At 42.8% G+C, this 20,880-nt stretch overlaps 2 protein-coding genes across 2 annotated transcripts; both read left to right on the forward strand.

Moving 5' to 3' along the window:
• The first annotated feature begins 1,218 nt into the window (after window positions 1-1,218).
• tmem106bb (transmembrane protein 106Bb) lies at window positions 1,219-8,326 on the forward strand. The gene is made up of 8 exons (XM_084031392.1): window positions 1,219-1,290; window positions 2,121-2,324; window positions 2,428-2,491; window positions 2,973-3,132; window positions 4,593-4,733; window positions 4,816-4,865; window positions 4,953-5,006; window positions 5,085-8,326. Exons 2-8 carry the CDS (start codon window positions 2,129-2,131, stop codon window positions 5,221-5,223), a joined length of 804 nt encoding a protein of 267 aa, XP_083887518.1. The 5' UTR covers window positions 1,219-1,290; window positions 2,121-2,128; the 3' UTR covers window positions 5,224-8,326.
• A 1,533-nt stretch (window positions 8,327-9,859) lies between these two features.
• Window positions 9,860-18,989, forward strand: scin (scinderin). The gene is made up of 16 exons (XM_084032318.1): window positions 9,860-10,164; window positions 12,494-12,648; window positions 12,924-13,085; window positions 13,181-13,330; window positions 14,428-14,520; window positions 14,717-14,849; window positions 14,937-15,025; window positions 15,112-15,327; window positions 15,823-15,944; window positions 16,107-16,197; window positions 16,577-16,747; window positions 16,832-17,009; window positions 18,238-18,359; window positions 18,439-18,516; window positions 18,603-18,663; window positions 18,763-18,989. The coding sequence occupies exons 1-16, from the start codon at window positions 9,972-9,974 to the stop codon at window positions 18,918-18,920; spliced, it is 2,172 nt and encodes a 723-aa protein (XP_083888444.1). The 5' UTR covers window positions 9,860-9,971; the 3' UTR covers window positions 18,921-18,989.
• The last annotated feature ends 1,891 nt before the right edge of the window (window positions 18,990-20,880 follow it).

Genomic DNA, 20,880 nt, shown 5'->3' on the forward strand with positions numbered 1-20,880 from the left:
TAGCTAATTATAAAATCTGGGTGTTTAAAAAGCTTTTTAGGACTGAGCAGGAGTGATAACTGATGATGGCGTACCTAACTTCCATGTCTTTGGAGGAGGAGGAGGAGGAGGAGCCAGAGAACCAGAAGAACATGCAAACTCCACACAGAAGCAGCCCGAACCTGGAACCGAACCCTCCTCTTGCTGTGAGGCGACAGTGGTAACCGCTACACCACCGTGCCGCCCTAAGCAGTAACAGATACTGTGAAAATCTGTCAAGATGTAGTCAAATATTTACCTCTAAATACTGAGATGTCTGGGGAAAGGAGGGGCAAAAGGGGGAAGGGGGGGTGTAAAAGATGAAAAACAAGCCTGCATGGTTCCTCCAACCTCGTTACAGCTAATATCCTGTCAACTTATTTATCTTATATTATTAAAGTACGTTAAAACCCCCGTCTCATCTCCAAGCAGGTCCTCTTAAATATCCCCAACAAAGCAAACAATTCATGGCTTCATTTTTTTAATTTCTCCATTGAAAATGTCAACACATGCCCACCATCTGAAACCATACAGGATTGGTCTACACTGATGGCTTATCTATCTATTACCTAAGCCTCTAAAATTAATTATAAAAAGTATGGTGAGGTGATGCATCGACGGCACATATCAGACAGAATTTAAGTTTGTCCTTTTTTTATTTTTAAACAACAGATATTTGTCTCATTTAGTTTTATATCTTGGCTTGATGACTTGAAATAATAATCACATGATGTAAGGCTTCTCATCATTTTATTTTTGCAGTGCATTATTTAGGCCTGTTTGCACACAGTTACGTTATGACTTCGTGAATATGATCAGGGACGAATTTAGATCAACACTGCCGCCGAGTGGATGAATTCAACAACTGCAGTTATAGAGGTGATTTTACTTTAGTAATAAAAAATGTTTTTTATTTTAATGATTATTTTAACTTCATTATTCAAACGCAAGCTTAATATATGCTATATATGTTGTTTGTAATATATCTATAATGTATTTTTATTTATTTATTTGAAAAATAAAATAAAAATGCATAAAAATATAACTAATTGAGAAGCAATGTGTAAATACAATTCACATTAACGAATTGGAAAGAATCTTTTTTTTTTTAAAGTGCATTTTTATGTATTTGTTCGGTTTCACCATGGATGAAGTCGCAATCTAAACTGGAAACTGGCCTTTCCCACCGTCGTGAATGCATCATATCCGCGCATGCGTATCAGCAGCAGCAGTCCAGCAGCAGTAATCTGGTAAATAAAGAGTCGCATTCAGGTAATTATGACTGGAATCACGTTTTATTGCCGTGTATTGCACGTTAACTTCTCATGGACGATGTTATTAAACTAACTCGGTGAATAATCGTCGGCTAATGTCCAGTTTAAGGCATTTGTTTTGCCATTATTGACTGCGAGCTACTTACAGCAAGCTAACTAGCTAGCCGACGAGCTAACTGTGAGTCTGGTGTTGTTTCCTTCTAACGAAGCGTTTTGACAGCTCGCTGGTTCACTTTACTTCATTGTATAATGCTGTTAGCTTCATCCCCTACCAATATATTATATGTATGCTAATGTCAACTACCTTTTGCTCTGAGTTTAAGTCCAAAGGCCTAGACGTTAGCATCATTAACGAGCCCGTTTAACGTTATGCGATTTTAAAAGTGATTTCAAGTCAGTTAGCTGAGCTTTTTTTATGCAGCAGATAATTTACTAAATGTAATATCACTGATACATGCTATAAACATTCAAGCTGGATCAACCAACTAGGATTTATTAATTTCTAGTAAAACTACATTTCCTCATCTGATCTGCTGTTGGGCTTTGTTGTGATTAATGAGTTGATGAGGCTTATTTCTATTTATTTCTATTAACTGTTAAAGCTTTGACCTGCCAACAAAACCACCTTATTTAATCCCTCTGTGAAGGAAAGGGTCAACAATAATAGAAGAATGTAGTTTACAATAAGAGAAAACCATTTAAATTCTTATTTAAGGAGCCGATTGTCTTTTTTACTGTTTACTCATTGGTCCCTGGCCGTCAATCCAATCATTTGGACTCTGCAGGACCCGGCAGGTATTATTCACAGACGTCTGCTGTGTTTTCCAGGTGTGACCATGGGGAAGTCTTTTTCCCACCTCGCTAAGCAGACGGCCCACGACGACGCCCAGGACAGTCTGACCTCGCCGCTGGAGGACGGGCAGACGGAGGACGGGAAGAATGGAGACGTGTCCCAGTTTCCTTACGTGGAGTTCACGGGCCGGGACAGCGTGACGTGTCCCACGTGTCAGGGCACCGGGAGGATCCCCAGAGGTAACGGCTCCATAGTCGTACGGTTTTACACTATCCGGAGATAATCCTAAAGTCAACCAAAAGTCCAAAAGAAGCTGACTCACTATTGTTTCGTGTGTTTCAGGACAAGAAAATCAACTTGTGGCATTGATTCCATACAGTGACCAAAGGCTGCGACCCAGACGGACGTGAGTGCTCTGTTTGTCCTCTCAGGACTTTCTTTTATTTATTTTAAATGGGACAATGGATGTAAATACATGAGATGAAAGCCAGGAGGCTAAAACTCCTCATCTAGTCTGCTTTGGACGATTTCTTTTCAATACATAGGGAACAACAAGAAGACACTGATGGTTGAAGTTCTTGGCAATTACAGTTTTATATTTTTCTGTATAGCCAAGTATCATTCTACACTTTTTATACTATGCCACATTATGGAGCTCCAATGTTTATTATGGAGAGTCCAAATCCCAACTTGAGTTATTCACATTTATACCAAGATGAAAAGAAAACATGATCAAGTCTAAATGAAGTCCGTTCTCTATATGTTCGCTCGGTCCCGCCTCTTCCTCATATCACAACATTAATCACATTAGATCCAAAGTTGTCTGGACATACTGTGACATCTGGTTGAGTTGAAGGAGTCACGTGGTCGTCTCGTGTCCTCCTCAGGAAGCTGTACGTGTCCGTGTCGGTGGCCGTCTGCCTGCTGCTGTCCAGTCTGGCTGTCTTCTTCCTCTTCCCGCGCTCCATCGACGTGTCCTACGACGGCGTGAAGTCCGTCTTCGTCAGCTACGACCAGGAGAAACGCAGCGTCTATCTCAACATCACGGTGAGCTTCAGCGTCGGTCCGATCAAAGACGGCGGATGTTGTTGGAGTTCTGTAAAACGTGAATGAGTGTTGGATCCTCCTCATCAGTGAAGTTCATATTAGTGCAGCAGTAAGACGGCAGCTCTGACTCACCGGATCTGACTTCTGAATATCCTGATGCATATATGATGAAACAGCAGCTCACATGTGGTTGAACTGGTTTCCCTGATTCACTCGATTTTATCTCACTTATCGAGTTCCTCTTCTCACCTCCTCCTCCTCCTCCACTTACTTCCTCTTCTCACCTCCTCCTCCTCCTCTTACTTCCTCTCCTCCTCTTCTCACCTCTTCACCACCTCCTCTTACTTCTTCACCTCCTTTCCTCTTCTTGCTCCTCTTACTTCTTCACCTCCTTTCCTCTTCTTGCTCCTCTTACTTCTTCACCTCCTTTTCTCTTCTTCCTCTCCTCCTCCTCTTACTTCTTACTTCCTCTCCTCCTCTTCTCACCTTTTCACCACTTCCTCTTACTTCTTCACCTCCTCCTCTTACTCCTTCACCTCCTCCTCTTACTTCCTCCTCCTCTTACTTCTTACTTCCTCTCCTCCTCTTCCTCTTCCTGCTCCTCTTATTTCTTCACCTACTCTTCCTGCTCCTCGTATTCCTCTCCTCCCCCTCCTCCTCGTCCTCTTACTTCATCCGCTCTTCATCTTACTTCTTCACCTCCTCCTCTTACTCCTTCACCTCCTCCTCTTACTTCCTCTCCTCCTCCTCATCTTCCTTTTCCTCCTCTTACTACTTCTCAACTCAACATTTAAATCAGATTTTTGTATTTTTACTCTTCTAAGAATTTTTTGGGATTTAGCATCTCTTCTCTCTCTCTCTCTCTGTCTCTCTCTCTGTCTCTCTCTCTCTCTGTCTCTCTCTCTGTCTCTCTCTCTGTCTCTCTCTCTGTCTCTCTGTCTCTGTCTCTCTCTGTCTCTGTCTCTCTCTCTGTCTCTCTGTGTGTCTCTCTCTGTCTCTCTCTCTCTCTGTCTCTCTCTCTATCTCTGTCTCTCTCTCTCTCTGTCTCTCTCTCTGTCTCTCTCTGTCTCTCTCTCTCTCTGTCTCTCTCTCTCTGTGTGTCTCTCTCTCTCTCTCTCTCTGTCTCTCTCTCTCAGGACCTTTGATCATTAAAACCTTGTCTTTGTTCATTTGAAAGAAATGATGATCAGTGATCATATGACATCCACAAGGTGATGTGATTAATGCGGGTTACATAAAACCGGATGTGATCCTGTCTGTAAGATGTACTAATAATGTTCCTTCTGGTTTTTGATATTAATACTGTGTTGTGTGCTTGTAGTCGTAGTGAATGGGAAGTTCATCTTCTCTAATGTGACGTTTGTCACAGTAAAACAGGATGTGAAATCGGAGGGATTTAAACCCCATCCTCCAGCTGTGGATATAAAAAGCAGTGAACTAATGAACTCTTCCTCCTCCAGAACACACTCAACATCACCAACAACAACTACTACTCGGTGGAGGTGGCCAACGTCACCGCCCAGGTGCAGTTCGCCAAGACGGTGATCGGCAAATCTCGCATCAGCAACACGACGGCCATCAGCCCTCTGGACATGAAGCAGGTACGGACCCGAGTCCACCACGGTCCCCCGTCCTCTGGGAGGCTCGGGACTCTTTAAGTGACTCTTTGTTTCCTGTCTTCAGATCGATTACATGGTCCCCACCATCATTGCAGATGAGATGAACTACATGTAGTAAGTACTGCTCCGTTGAGAAGTGTTAGATCTTTAATGTCAGACAGCTGGAAAACCATCTTCTTCTTCTTCCGTCTTATCTCCCAGTGACTACTGCACTCTGCAAACCATCAAGGTCCACAACATTGTCGTCATGATGCAGTGAGTTGTGTTCTATTAAAACATTTCGATCCATCCGAGTTCGTTTGTGGCCTCACCTCGTCTCCCTCCGCTCTGCAGGGTCACCGTCACCACCACCTACTTCGGTCACGCCGAGCAGGTCTCTCAGGAGATGTACCAGTATGTGGACTGTGGAGGGAACACCACGTCTGTCAGAGGGATGACCAAGCCGTTCAGCGTCCCACATCCTGCTGAGTAGCCCCACCACTGCCCTCCTTTCGACTAGCTAGCCTTATGATGTGTTCACACCAACCTAAAGTTGCCTCCTGTGTCTGTGGTCCCCCAGACCTCCACCATAGGAGCTCATAGTAGTCCAGAGACCAGACCAGACTATTGGTGGTCCAAACAACACGGCCTCAGCCGTATTTATGTCTAGATGACCTTATTTGGAGTGTTGAGGGAGCAGCTACAATGGTAGCGTAGCCTAGCACCCATCAAACCAGACTCCATTCAGAAAACAAGCATTTTAAAAGTAGTTTGCTTGTCGTCTTGCAGACAAACCTAACAAAGCATGACACTTTACAGACCACCATCATTATGGAGTCATTTCAGCATCCGTTTCACATGTTTATTGCAATTTAATCACAGCAAAATAGTTTATTTTGGGTTCATCTCTCTGATTCCTGATGTTACGAAGGCGTTTCCTGGCGAAACATTGTGGTTATTTCTGCCAAAACATGAAGGTGGGTAACCCCCCCTCTTCTCTGGTGTCTCACATGAGTAATGTGAGGAAAACGATTGGTGTGAACACACCGTAAGATGGTGAACTGTGTTTCCTTTTCTCCTCCACCTGCAGTATCTAAAAAAACAAACTAAGATAAGATGATAAAATGATGTTGGAAGCTCACTGTCGTAATATTAACACAGTTATCTCACAATTACAAGACTCCATAGCTATGTAACATGCAATACGTCATTACAAAAACAGAGTATTTCATGATAAGTGTGAGATGTCTATATGAAGTGTTGGTGACACTGAGGGGGGATTGATCCTCATCACCGGACGCTGAAAGCAGCAGACGCTGATACATGTTGGCCTCTTATCTTCAGCTAACAGACTGTGACCAGCATTACTGTGTGGATTTAGATAGCAAATGATGTTTCTCTCGCTGTTTAAATTTGTATTTACTTCATCAAAAAAAGGGCTTGGTTCTGTTTGAGATCTGTTCAACAACAATACCTTAGCTCAGGTGGCAATGCTCATACGTTTTATTTGAGGAATATGAATTATTCCCTACAAATCTCTTTTTATTTTGCAAAATACACCAAATTTCTGGACGTGTTTCAGACAGCACGGCGTTTGATAACTCCATGCCTCTTCGTCAAAACAGAGTAGAGAACCTCTGATGAAGTGAAGACGATAATTGAAAGATTTTTTTAATCAGAATAATTGTCTTAAATTTGACTTCCAACATTATTGAAGTGGCATCTTCTCATCGTAACAACGATCGTGCAAGAGGAGGAAACAAAAAAAGGGGGGATTTGTTAAAATAATAAATGTAGATTTGATAACTTTCTAGAGGTATTTGACGACCTACCAAACTACGATGCACTTTATAAGAACATTTAGACTTTATCAGCAAGTCCCCAGATCTCTGAAGCATGTTACTCTGTCACAGTGTGTTAAGCTTATCAACAATATGACGAGGTAATTAATCTGCTTTGAAATCGGCTGACTTATGGTAATATTTGGTTGTTTGGTGTTCATTATTATATTTTATACATTGCTATTTTTTTGTCTTCAACTTTGTAATGAAATGAAGGAGCTTGCATTCCATTGTTGGGATAGAAAATGAAATATTTCCTTTTAACATCACTAAGCTGCTAGCACCACCTTTTGCACGAGGATGACTTTCACGCCATCACGTCCTCTCACCAGCGTCGAGATGGATACGCTGTACAGATAAGCAGTGAGAAAGGAGCATGAAGGCACCGCGAGCAAATGCTGAAGTACATCCGCTGTTTCTCTCTCCAGCTTTTCCTTTCTTTTCATTCCACAATTCACAACACCGACGCTGTTCCTCTTCGTCTTCCTCTGGTCCAATTCTTGACATTTCAGTAGAAAAAACTTGAATTCTATTGTGTTTATAAAAATGCGTAGTGACTGTCCAGCTATCGCAACTGAATTTTTGCTGTTGTCTGATCTGGAGTCGGGTGTCGTAGATTTCTTCGACAACCGAGACCTCCTCCTCCCCTCGAACCAACACAATTTGATTAAGAACTGCATTTTGTCATTAGCGTTAGCTAATTAAACGGTAACGGCCAGCATTCACTAAAAATGTAAAAATCCCAGTAGTTCACGCGGTGCTTTCCATGTTCTGCAACTGTAGCATGAAAGCATGGTGGAGCTAACTAATTTAATACAATGTAATAATGTAAAATAACTCACACACTCAACCCTGATTGTAACGTGTTGATTTAAAAAAGAGGGGAAAGGCTGAAGCTTTGTGATTGTAATGCTACACTGGTTATGGAACATTATCTGACAATAGATTGACTGGACTGGGCGTGTCTTATCGTTAATATTTTTTAAGGAGTGCAAATTTTGTAATAGAATTGTAGAGTTTTGGTTGTATTCCACACGTTAGAAATAACAGCAGACCACTGAAGGCTTTTGGTCAGAAAATCAAGGGCCATTTTTTTTTAGATTATTATTAGTAGTAGAAGAATTGCAAGTTTTTTTGCCACCATATCGTCAGAAATTCCAACTTTCTAACATTTCTTGAATAGAGCGTTACATTCTGCCCTCCTATCCTGCTGATCCTGCCCTATCTTACATTTTGGGGCATTCTGTGATGCTCATAATGACTGTACATGTTGATTTGCACATATAGATACTGTTCACTCCACACCCTTTTACCTGCTGGTCTCCTCCTAGAACTAACCGTTTTCTATCTTACATGAAAATAACATTTTGTCCAACATTTCACCTAATTTATTTTCTTAACAAAACGTGTATTTTTTCATATTTGACCAAAAAATCATGTCATTGTGTATCAAACCTATTTTCAATTTGAAGAGAATATTCCAGAGTTTTGCATGACTTACATCACTATCCTTTAAATAAGTAGAAATTGTTGTTTGTACATTATTTTCTCACACACTGATGGTTGGGAAGCTAGACTGTAATATTTGTACTAAGCAGGACTTAAAACACCCGTTGTCCCGGTTGACATTTCCGTTTTAGATTGTTCCCTAATTTAGTCTACCTCTAATGTCATTTTAGGAAATGTGTTGGTCATTAATCATAGTGACTGTTTGGTTTTTTGTTTTAGGAGCATGAATAAAGTTTTAAAACAGGATTTTATGTGTTTTGTAGTTTTTAAGTTTATTTTAAGTATTGATAGCAGGCGGCAACCTCTCGATCTAAAAAGTGTATAGAAGTCTATATCTACTTCTCTCTGCTGGCCACCAGGGGGCGACTCCTCTCTGGTTGTATAGAAGTCTATGAGAAAATGGTCCTACTTCTCTCTGCTGGCCACCAGGGGGCGACTCCTCTGGTTGTATAGAAGTCTAGGAGAAAATGGTCCTAGTTCTCTCTGCTGGCCACCAGGGGGCGACTCCTCTCTGGTTGTATAGAAGTCTATGAGAAAATGGTCCTACTTCTCTCTGCTGGCCACCAGGGGGCGACTCCTCTCTGGTTGTATAGAAGTCTATGAGAAAATGGTCCTACTTCTCTCTGCTGGCCACCAGGGGGCGACTCCTCTCTGGTTGTATAGAAGTCTATGAGAAAATGGTCCTACTTCTCTCTGCTGGCCACCAGGGGGCGACTCCTCTCTGGTTGTATAGAAGTCTATGAGAAAATGGTCCTACTTCTCTCTTGATGTATTATCTCAGTAAACATTGTAAACATGAGTTTATGGTCTCAATCCAAAGTCTTCTTCAATCCAGCATGATGTTCATTTAGTACATTATGGTCCATTTAGAGTCCACCAGACCAGGAAGCAGGGGATGATTTAGGGGGCGGGGCTTACCTGCTGATTGACTGCTGTTCTGGAAACTGCTCGGTCTGTATTGTTATAATATATCGAGTGAATCCTCTGAATGTTTTTTTTTTTTTCAGGCTGTGATTATCCTCGGGGTCACAACAGGTCATCTTATACAGTGACGGTCAGGTTTCAGAAATGGTCTCACTACACTGAAATGACCACTATGGAGACTAACATCATCAAACATGAATGAAATTGGGCTCATTTGGATCCACAAGAGTCCCGGCTTTCCAGTCAGACCCACTTTATGCAATTTAATGTTTGTTATGGGGCCCCGGCACAAATATCCAAACAAAATGTTTTTTTGAAACTACGCAGACATCCCTACTCTCTAACCCTACTCCTCACTCTTCCTGGTTGTTATCATTCTATAGTTTGATATGATGCCAGTAGCTTTGAGGCAGAGCCTTCAGAGGGTTAAACTGCCCTGAGGTCAGTTTGGGTAATGCCACTCACCATTAATGATCTCAAAGTGCAGAGACAGTAAATTCCACTCACATCAACAACCAGCCCCCCCCTTCTTTTCTATGCAATTTGTTAATTATGTTTAATTCAATATATTGTGAAAATACATCAATTCATTTCACCTTTCTATATATATAATATATAATGAAATAATAATCATCATCCGTCACCATGTTTACTGAAAGGCTCAATTCATGTAAGTGTATTTAAAATGCTGATGTTTGCAAGATGTGGACACGCCCAGTGTGTGTGTGTGTGTGTGTGTGTGTGTGTACGGTGTGTGTTTAAGTGTGTGTGTGTGTGTGTGTGTGTGTGTACGGTGTGTGTCTAAGTGTGTGTGTGTGTGTCTAAGTGTGTGTGTGTGTCTAAGTGTGTCTAAGAGCTATGGAGGAAGTAATACAGAAGTAGTGCTGCTACACGCTCCGTCCGTCAGTGCTCAGGAACAGAGCAGCAGTGTGTTCTTGGCCGTCCCTCCTTCATCCTCTCAGCAGACATGGTGCTCCACCACGAAGCCTTCTCCAACGCCGGCAAGGAAACCGGTCTGCAGATATGGAGGATCGAGAACATGGAGCTGGTCCTGGTCCCGGAGAGCCTGCATGGGAACTTCTACACCGGAGACGCGTACGTGATCCTCTCCACTGCCAAACAGAGGGACGTCTTCTTCTACCACCTGCACTTCTGGCTGGGTGAGTGAGACCTGGACCTGCTCAGATCCTCTAGAAAGCACTCGATCCAGGGAGTTAGACCACGATGAAGACTCTAGAGGAGGATGTACAGAACTCTATAGCGGACTTTGTAGAGGAATCTATAGAAGACTACATAGAAGACTATAGAGGACTATATAGAAGACTACATAGAGGACTACATAGAAGACTACATAGAGGACTACATAGGGGACTATGTAGAGGACTACATAGAAGACTATATGGAGGACTACATAGAGGAGTACTTAGTACTACATAGAGGACTACATAGAAGACTATATGGAGGACTACATAGAGGACTACATAGAAGACTATATGGAGGACTACATAGAGGACTACATAGAGGACTATATAGAAGACTATATGGAGGACTACATAGAAGACTATATGGAGGACTACATAGAGGACTACATAGAAGACTATATAGAGGACTACATAGAAGACTACATAGAGGACTACATAGAAGACTATATGGAGGACTACATAGAGGACTACATAGAAGACTATATGGAGGACTACATAGAGGACTACATAGAAGACTATAGAGGACTATATAGAAGACTATATAGAAGACTACATAGAGGACTACATAGAGGACTACATAGAAGACTATATGGAGGACTACATAGAGGACTACATAGAGGACTATATGGAGGACTACATAGGACTATATAGAAGACTATATGGAGGACTCCATAGAAGACTATATGGAGGACTACATAGAGGACTACATAGAGGACTGCATAGAGGACTACATAGAAGACTACATAGAAGACTAGAGAAGTGATTACAGACAGTTTGTTTCTTTCTCTCTCACTCAAATGAAAGGAAATCAGTGGTTTTGATTGTAATAACAGTCAGAGTCATGAGGAAGTCATGGGAGGGAAACGGTGTGGAAACAGTCCTGAGGGTTCAGAGATATACGTCACATGAGACGCTAAAGGAACCTCTTCCACACCACAGGAAGCAGTAGATGTATTATCCTCAGCCATTCAAGGATCAGTTAGTGTTCAACATGACATCATAGGAACACATCCCATCATACTCGAGTCAAACTCACATTTCATAATTCAACAAGAATTAAAGAGGTTTGTTGAGCTGTAAACTAAATAACTGTACTGTGAAAGGCATCAATGATTGTGTTAATATTGACATATCTTAAAATATTTATTAAAAGAAATCTGCGTTTCATGACTTGAATATGGTTCAACGTGTCATGTGCTGTTTTGAATCAACCCCAAAACTTACAAGAGCCAATCCAGCCCTTCCAAAGGGGTCCAATCAGACCCTTCCAAAGGGGTCCAATCAGACCCTTCCAAAGGGGTCCAATCCAGCCCAGTCATTAGTATATTATTATAAAAAAGTAATCTACTAACTAACAGCAGGGCAGGAATATGTGATATTCAACCAAACTGTTGAAACTCAAGAGAACTCAGAAAAGTGAAGGCAAAGCTGAAGTGTCTTGAACTTGCATTCTCTCTACTGGCCATCAGGGGGCGACGACTCTGATTGCAATAATGGAAGTCTATGACAAAATGGCCCATTACTTCTCTCTTGATCTAATATCTCAGGAATCATTGTAAACATGAGTTTATGGTCTCAATCTCTAGTTCCAAGTCTTCTTCAGTACAGCATCATGACGTATAATATTTTGGATTCCAGGTTTAATCAGTGAACGTTCTGACTGCCTTCATTAGTGAAACGCTCTCAATTTCCTCTCAGAGTAGAAAGTCAAATACAGCAGATGTTTTCTTGCTCTTGCCATCTATCTGAGAAGGCATCAGCGTGAAACATTAACCACAGTCTTTCCTGTCACACTGGACCACAAATAGATAAAGTACTTCATGCATTTTATTTAAATGCAGAGTGACTTTCTGCAGACGCTGCTGTCAGCCAGCAGTAGTGACTACTTTCCTTTCATATATCAAACAAATTAAATGACTTTCACACAATGAATTATTCAATTATTAAAGCTAAAATGGAATCAGATATGTTTCATGTATCTTAAAAACGAAATAATTGGTTCACATATGTTATCTCCTGGAACATCTTCCTTCTGACTCTTCATTTTGTCAATTAAACCAAAAATATAGAGCATGTTTACAATGTTGACTGAGATAATCCATCTAGTGAGAGTAGGGTCATTTCCTCATTGACTTCCATGCAATCAGACTTCTTTTTGCAACCAGAGGAGTCGCCCCCTGGTGGCCAGTAGAGAGAATACATCAACAAATGACCACCAGAAGAGCAGAGATTGTCACATAATGTTGCATTGCCCCTTTTATTTGAAAGCTGCGCTTGTTCTCTGAAGGTAAGGAGTGTAGCCAGGATGAGAGCACCGCCGCCGTCATCTTCACCGTGCATCTGGACGACCACCTGGGCGGGAAGCCGGTCCAGTACCGAGAACTGCAAGGGGTCGAGTCGACGACCTTCACCGGCTACTTCAAGGAAGGAATCACTTACCAAGTATGGATCGTAGTCGTTACTGGTCAGAGAATACTAACACCTTATCAATCTGAATTATACATTTAAAGGCTTGTATATGTCAAATATATTAGTTAGCATGAGCTCAAAACGAAAACAAATGTTGACATTAGGATTCCTAAAACAAAAAGGTGTTTTAACTGGACCATCATGACTTAACCGCCTGTTTGCAGTGTTTCTTGGCTGCCGACAGCGATGAGTAATGAAAGTAAACAGACGGATGGGAGAAGGTTGACTGTGTTTCTCTGGTTCCTCAGACGGGAGGCGTGGCCTCAGGTTTCCACCATGTGGTCACCAATGACCTTTCAGCACAGAGACTCCTCCACATAAAGGGCCGGAGGTTCGTCAGGGCCACCCAGGTCCCCCTGGCCTGGACCAGCTTCAACAGCGGAGACTGCTTCATCGTGGACCTCGGACCTGTGAGGACACGGCGTGTGTTATTTCTAAAACCGGATGGTCTGTGGACGCGGTTTGCAATGTTGACATTCTGTCTGTGTGTTCAAACAACCTGTAGAAGATCTATCAGTGGTGCGGGTCCAAGTGCAACAAGTTTGAGCGGCTGAAGGCGGCGCAAGTGGCCCGGGGTATCCGTGACAACGAAAGAAACGCTCGCGCCGAACTGGTGGTTGTGGAAGAAGGAAGTGAGCCGTCCGAGTTAACCGAAGTGAGTCTTCACGATATGTCTGCTTCTTTGTGCGTGTTGTGAAGTTCCAGATACGCCTGATATCCTGTCTGAGTTCACCCAGAGGTGCTCAGTGAATATCAGCAAGAGACACATCAGCTGGTTTACTACAGCGGTACGAGCCCAAAACTAACTCATTCTGTTGTGATTTAATTGCAATTAACTGATTTGTCAGGTCCCTCTACAAGATGATAAACAAATCATTTTCTGAATGTAGTTCGGACCGATCGGAGCTAATCCATGCTAACATTGTAGCAGCTCCATCAGTACTTAAAATAACGTCATCTAGGCATAAATACGGCAGCGAAGAATGAGGCAACAAGGACACAGCAAAACTATACACCAAAAAACTAACAGCTAGGCCTAACATCAACTAAACCCCCTCCATAGCAGCACATGGTCCGGTCCAACGATCTGGCTTCTGGATTTTAAGTGTCCTCTGCCGTCAGCCCCGCCTTTGGCCCCACCAGGAAGGAACCGCCCCCCCAAGCAGCATGCAGCATGGTAACTCAAACAAACTATTTGAAACCATGAAACCAACCATATGCAAGTCTAGAATGTTAAAGTGTGCAGTAAATTAAATCACAAGGTTAAAGCAAAATAAACAGATTCCAGATCAAACCATGCAGAAATGCATTGGGTTGATATTACCATGTGTCATCATGAGAAGCACACAAAAAATTGCTTTGCATTTGGTGTGCACACACCTTATTATTGGGTGTAAACTTCCGAAATGCTCCGGTCTTTCCTTCTGCTTGCCTCCTAACTGGATATTTTCCATCCATTTTCTATGATCGCCCCAAGTGTTTACAGAAAGTCTTTGTTAAACTTCATTATTCTGTCATTTCCTGCTGATGGAAATGCTGTTAAATTGCGGTTGACCTTGTTAGACTGAATATACAGGAGGAAGTTCTGGTTTGTAAGTAGAGTTTTCCCAGAATCGGATCTGATGCAGCGTATGTTGGGTTCCAGCTGTGGTAAACCAGCAGATGTGTCTTGCTGGATAATGGAACTGATATCAGGAAGCAGTAAAAAAAAAAAACGCTTACGTCTCTAACTTGTAACAATCCTTTTTTCAGGTCCTTGGAGTGAAGCCAGAACTATCGGAGGGAGATGATGATGATGACCAAAAGGCAGACGTGTCCAACAGGAAGATGGCTAAACTATACATGGTACAGTAAACACACAGATACCAGTGATTTAATTCAAATCATTCATGACTAAACATCTAAATTAAAACAGAAACAGGACAACACTTTCTGGAACATCATTTTTCCAAAATAAAGTTCCATAGGGACACCAGAAGGGGGCGGGGCTTCCCCTCATCATCATAGTTCTCTTCATAACAGTATATTTGTGTGTCACCAGGTATCTGATGCCTCGGGGTCCATGAAAGTCACTGTGGTGAGGGAGGAGAACCCTTTCCTCCAGGCTGACCTGCTCTCAGACGAATGCTTCGTCCTGGACCACGGCGCAAACCAGATGATATTTGTGTGGAAAGGTCGAGTCCAATGGTTTAACGTCTTTGTGAGCGTTCATCAGGATTTATGGGTTTCGTATATCAACATCGATCTCATGTCTTCAACAGGGCGTAACGCCAACCCCGGTGAAAGAAAGGAAGCCATGAAAACAGCCGAGGGTTTCATCAAACAGATGGGCTACCCTGCAAACACACAGGTTTCATTCAGATCATTTGTTTTGGTGTTATTTGTTTTTTTTTTAAGAGCCTTAAAAGTAAGCAGAAGTACTGTTTCCTCCTGCAGATCCAGGTGCTGCCAGAGGGCGGAGAGACTCCCATGTTCAAGCAGTTCTTCCAGGGCTGGAAGGACCGGGACCAGAGCGAGGGCTTGGGGAAGGTCTTCGTCACGGAGAGGATTGCGAAGATCCAGCAGGAGGAGTTCGATGCCTCCAAGCTGCACGAGTCCCACCACATGGCAGCCCAGTACAACATGGTGGACGATGGCAGCGGAGACACGCAGGTGACTGAATCTGGTTCAACATGTGAAACTGTTCTGGTGTAGGAGTGGCTCCGGTCTCTTCAGGGTACAGAGAATGCGTTTAAAAGGAGTCGCTATTAAAGTCAAGGCCCCTCATCATAGTTTGCATCTCTTTATAAAATGCAAAACCAATTGCTTCTTTATTGAGCAAAGATTTATACAGAATCGCCCACAAAAATGTCTTTTAAAGAACCAAACATTTAATGTTATGCATGAATTAAGTTCACCTGGCTGATTGGGTCACATGATCACTGGTTAAAAGTGATGACTGATGCATTTAAATAGCAATAAACAGAGGATTGTGTCTGAAAACAAACAAACAGGAACACGAATATTAAACAGATATTATAACTGGGTACAGGATTACATTTTGCAAACAATTGAAAGTAAAGGAAATAAATTTAAATTGACAGAGTTTGTTTCTGAGAATAACAACTTTTCTATTGAACCCTCTAACCGTTCTCTCCCATCGTTCAGATCTGGAGGGTGGAAAGCATCGGCAGAGTTCCTGTGGACCCGAAAGGCTACGGTCAGTTCTACGGCGGCGACTGCTACATCGTCCTGTACACGTACGGGAGGAGGCATATCATCTACACCTGGTACGTTCAGCCTCCCAGCTGGTTTTACACACCACTCCCCTTGTACGCTCTCTAATTCATGTTGATCACATGACCAGCCGAGGCTGCACGGTTGATGGTTCTCAACTCTCACATCACACACTTGAGCCATATGTTCATGAGTTGAGCCCCTCTGGCCTGCAGGCAAGGAGCCGGCTGCTCATTGGACGAGCTCACGGCCTCCGCCTTCCTGACTGTGGAACTGGATCGTTCGCTGGGAGGCTGCGCGGTTCAGGTACGACACCAAAACATTGCTCAAAGTCTGTCTCTTCCTCGTTAAGACCAATTAAGTACTAATCCAGTTAACTATAGAGGCTAAGCCCCGCCCCTTTTTGGGGTTTCCCAATCGAAAAAAATTATGTTCTTTGCAAATATTTTTTGATATAATTTTGTGTGTCGATTTGAAAAGATAATTTTACAAGTCAAGGGGATCTCAGTTTGTCATTGGTTTGTCATGATGTCATCAACGCAGCCGTTAGCTTAGCATGCTAGCTCGCTAACTTAGCTATTCCATCACAACCTTCAGATAGTTCCGGATATATACGTGTGTGTGTGTGTGTGTGTGTGTGTGTGTGTGTGTGTGTGTGTGTGTGTGTGTGTGTGTGTGTCACCAGGTCAGAGTGTCTCAGGGTAAAGAACCCCCACATATGCTGAGTCTCTTCAAATCCAAACCCCTCATCATCTATAAGAATGGTACGTCCCGTCTCGGGGGCCAGACCCCGCCATCATCAACCCGACTCTTCCAGGTTCGACGTAACCTGGGTACCATCACCAGGATCGCTGAGGTGAGCGGTTCGTTTCCTGCTTCACGGCAGTAGATCATCTATAGAAGGGGATTCCGTTAACTTTGGGTGAAACGTGTGTTTCAGGTCGATGTCACCGCCTCCCGTCTGAACTCTAACGACGCCTTCCTGCTGAAGACGGCCAACGGCCGGGCCTACCTGTGGACCGGCAAAGGGGCCAGTGAAGAGGAGGAAAAAGGAGCCGACTTCATGAGCAAGGAGCTGAACTGTGACAGCAAACGCATCACGGAAGGAAATGAACCAGGTTTTTAACCCATATTTGATTTACATGCTTTAAAATTAGATTTCTGTTATAGAGATTTTATTGTGGATCACGATATATTATCAGGATTATCGTAAATATCGTCATAAGCGACTTGAAAAAGCTCTCTATAAAAAAATACCTTTTCTATTAAGCTTACAGATATTTCCTTCAACCCTAATATGTAAAATTATTGAAAATTATTCGATTGTTTTTTGGATGATCGCTTAAAAACCTGTGATGCAATAAAACTATTTGTTTCTTAACAAAAAGAAAAGTGATACCAGTATATATTGATAATTATTGGGATAATGACACTTTAATCTTTTCCAGAATAATCCAGTTGACGTGACATTTATAATATTAATATTGTTCCGCACGCCTAGTTGTCAATCTATCAATAACACAAACAGCTGAGGGTGGAGGAAAGCTAAAACAAACATGATGATGTGAGTGACGGCTGTGACCTACAGCCAGTTCTACTGGTAACGATGAACGTGTCGGCTCAGGGCTGGTTCTTCATGGCTGAGCTCCTGTAGCAGGAAGTCATGATTAAACAAGGACGTGTCAACCAGCTGGACTCGTCTCTGCTCTGTGCACTTTGATTACTGGAGCATGACGGGGCTGTTTATTTAAAAAGACTTTACACCACATAGACAAACCTTCAATGTTTAAAAAAAAAAAAGATTCTGTCAAAAAGTATGCAAAGAATATGTGCTACGGTAAGCACACACAGAAAAAGAGAGCAGATTAAGAATTATTACAATTATTGGAAATTACCGTGAATCCTAAAAGGGAAATATTCCTACAAACAACAGCTGAGCTATGGATAATAAATTGCATATTTTTACATCTTAATGGCTGAATGATATACCCCAGAAACCCTCATCTTATTAAAAACACACAAAATAACAAAATATGTTCACAACAAAAGGGTTTTAAACAGGCCGGCCAGATGTTGTTCTCAGCTTTAGCCACCAGGGGGTCCTCTAGCTCCTTTTTTTTTTAGAAAGTGTCTCAAGACATTCAGGCAGTCCAAACCTGTGCTGCTGCCCTCTGATCTATCATTTCTTACCACATATTCACATATACAAACTAGGAAACTTTAACCAACAAGGAATAATAATCTGTTTTTTCATACAGAAGAAAATAAACCCTTTTCCTGAGAGTCATGAGAGATTTGTCATTGCAGTTGTTACTAAAGCTTCCACTGTTTCTCCTTGTGGTGCAGACGACTTCTGGGCAGCTTTAGGGGGGAAGACGGAGTACCAGACCTCCGAAAGACTGGAACGTGAGACCATCACTCACCCGCCGCGTCTGTTTGGATGTTCCAACAAGACCGGCAGGTTCATAGTAAGTGTTTGACCTCAAACCTGCCGTAAATCCCAGGTAAAGATGAAATATGGCGTTTATTGTAATGTGGTGTGTGCAGGTGGAGGAGGTCCCAGGTGAGTTCACACAGGACGACCTGGCTGAAGATGATGTGATGCTGCTGGACGTCTGGGACCAGGTACACAACCCTAACCCCTAACCTTTAACCTCTAACCCGGACCAACTCTGTACACAGCCGCTCAACGCCTCGCTCTTGTGTTCCAGGTGTTCGTGTGGATCGGAAAGGACGCCAACGAGGTGGAGAGGATCGCATCCGTCAAATCCGGTGAGCCTTTTGGGGATTTTTGCATTGAATTCCATCATGCAGTTACCTCTCACTGCCACACGAGGTCACTACTAACACGGTGTCCGTCTCTGTCTGCAGCCCGCCGGTACATAGAAAGTGACCCGAGCGGCCGGGACAAGCAGACGGCGGTGGTGGTGGTGAAACAAGGCCATGAGCCACCCACGTTCACCGGCTGGTTCCTGGCCTGGGACTCCGCCCACTGGGAGACCAGGACCATGAAGTCCCTGACCCTTTAGATGCACAGCGACCGACCCAAACTGAAACATCCTTATGATGACATGAATAAATGCAGTGTTCTTGATGAATGTGCTTCCTGTGATTTTTTTAATTATTATTATTGAAAATTGTATTTTTTCTATCTGCTAATGTGTTAGTGTTGAATGGTCAGCTAAAAGAAGTAAGGAATATGAATCTGGGCCTGATTTTGGGAATCACTGTTCTTTGATTTGAAATACTCCTTTCAAAATCATCATTTGTATGCAAACATACTGTAATAATTAAATAAATATGAAACACAAGAGTGAAATTGATCTTCTAATCTCACTGAGCTTCGTTGACCAACTATTCTTAAGAAGAAATTTCTATTTTGGAACAGCGACGGTAAGTTTTTTACATGTTAGTTTAATTTGATGCTTTTTTCCAATCTTTCTTTTTTTTCCAGTTTCCAACCGTCTGTGGGTTTGAGAGGAGGGAGAGGTGAGAACGGGGCTTTGGCGTCACCGGTGAGACTACCTGATCCCAATAACTGTTACTCCAACATCCGGCCTGTGAGCCCATAGCAACATGCTAACATTCACCCATAGCAACATGCTAACATTCACACATAGCAACATGCTAACACTACAAGTGCAACAGGCTAGCCTTTAAAATCAACATAAAGACAACATTAAAAAAGTTTGAAGTTGTGTCACAGACGGCTGGTATCAGTCCTCCCGAGCTTCACTTTTTGAAGGGAATCCCAAAAACAAAGCGAAGCCTTTGGTTCATGGAAGAGTATTCGGATCAGGGAGTCAAAATGTTGAGAATAAAACTGACGAAAAGTAGAAACTGTTCTTAGCTAACTTACTAATTCCACTGCTTTTATTTTGCACTCATCTGACAATGTCAACAATAGCATTTAGTTGTTAAATGTCACTCATTTCGTCCGTCTCTCTATGGTTGCCATGGTAACGTGCACAGACATGTGGCTGCCGCTGTGCTGCCATATCTACTTGAATGTCCTTTTTATTTCTGTGTACGTGACATTTAAGGAGGCTGTTATACAAAGTCTCCATCTTTCACTTCATATCGATGCGACGGCCCCTGGAGGGCCCGATGGGGGGTCCGGGTTCAGGTTCGGGTCCGTCTCCTGAGTGGAGTTTGCATGTTCTCTCCGGGTTCTCCGGACTCTGAATCCCCTGCAGGTGTGAGCGTGACTGGTTCTCTGTGTGTCGGCCCTGTGAAGGACTGGACACCGGTCCAGGTGAACCCAGACCCCTGAACTGGATTAAGCGTTGTCAGATAATGGAATGGATGATGCATCTCAGTCTCAGAGCAGTTTGTGAAATGTGCTGATTGGTGTTGTGACTCTATCAGAGGCTGCCTCGACTGTTAGATAATGGTCTGAATGTCCGGCTCCGGCCAGCCGGTCGTAGGGGGAGTAAATGAATATCAATCATGCCTCCCAGGCCGAGCCGTCAGCGTGGGGGCGACTCCATTGGTCGGCAGCAGACCAACCTGGAGCGGCCGGTGAAAGCTGCTGTATCAGTGTCCTTTCACTGACAACAATGAGGCTGAATGACTAATGAGCTGCGTCCGGGCTGAAGGCTCGTCCTCTCGATTCTCACAGCAGCTTTGAACGTGACCAGCAGCTTCTTCTTTCTCCGTGGGGCCAAAACGCTGGACCGGAGAACCCAAACAGTAGCAATGCTTTCTTAAAAAAACACATTTCTTTATAGCTTTATCACCAAAGAAGATAGGAGGATACACCTTTCCATTTGGATTACTTTTTTTTTAAAGATTGGAGTGAAGAAAACCAAAAAAAAATGGAACCAAGACTGTTTCTCACCTGCCTGGCAACTCTCTGCTGTTTGAGTAAGTAGAGTTTTAAATAACTCTCTGCTGTTTGAGTAAGTAGAGTTTTAAATGGAGTCGAGTGGCTGTTGGATGACAAATATCAGGACTTTGAGAGATCAGAGGATGGATTTGACTTTCAGT

Source organism: Eutrigla gurnardus, assembly GCF_963514095.1.
Source record: "Eutrigla gurnardus genome assembly, chromosome: 17".
Classification (NCBI taxonomy): Eukaryota; Metazoa; Chordata; class Actinopteri; order Perciformes; family Triglidae; genus Eutrigla; species Eutrigla gurnardus.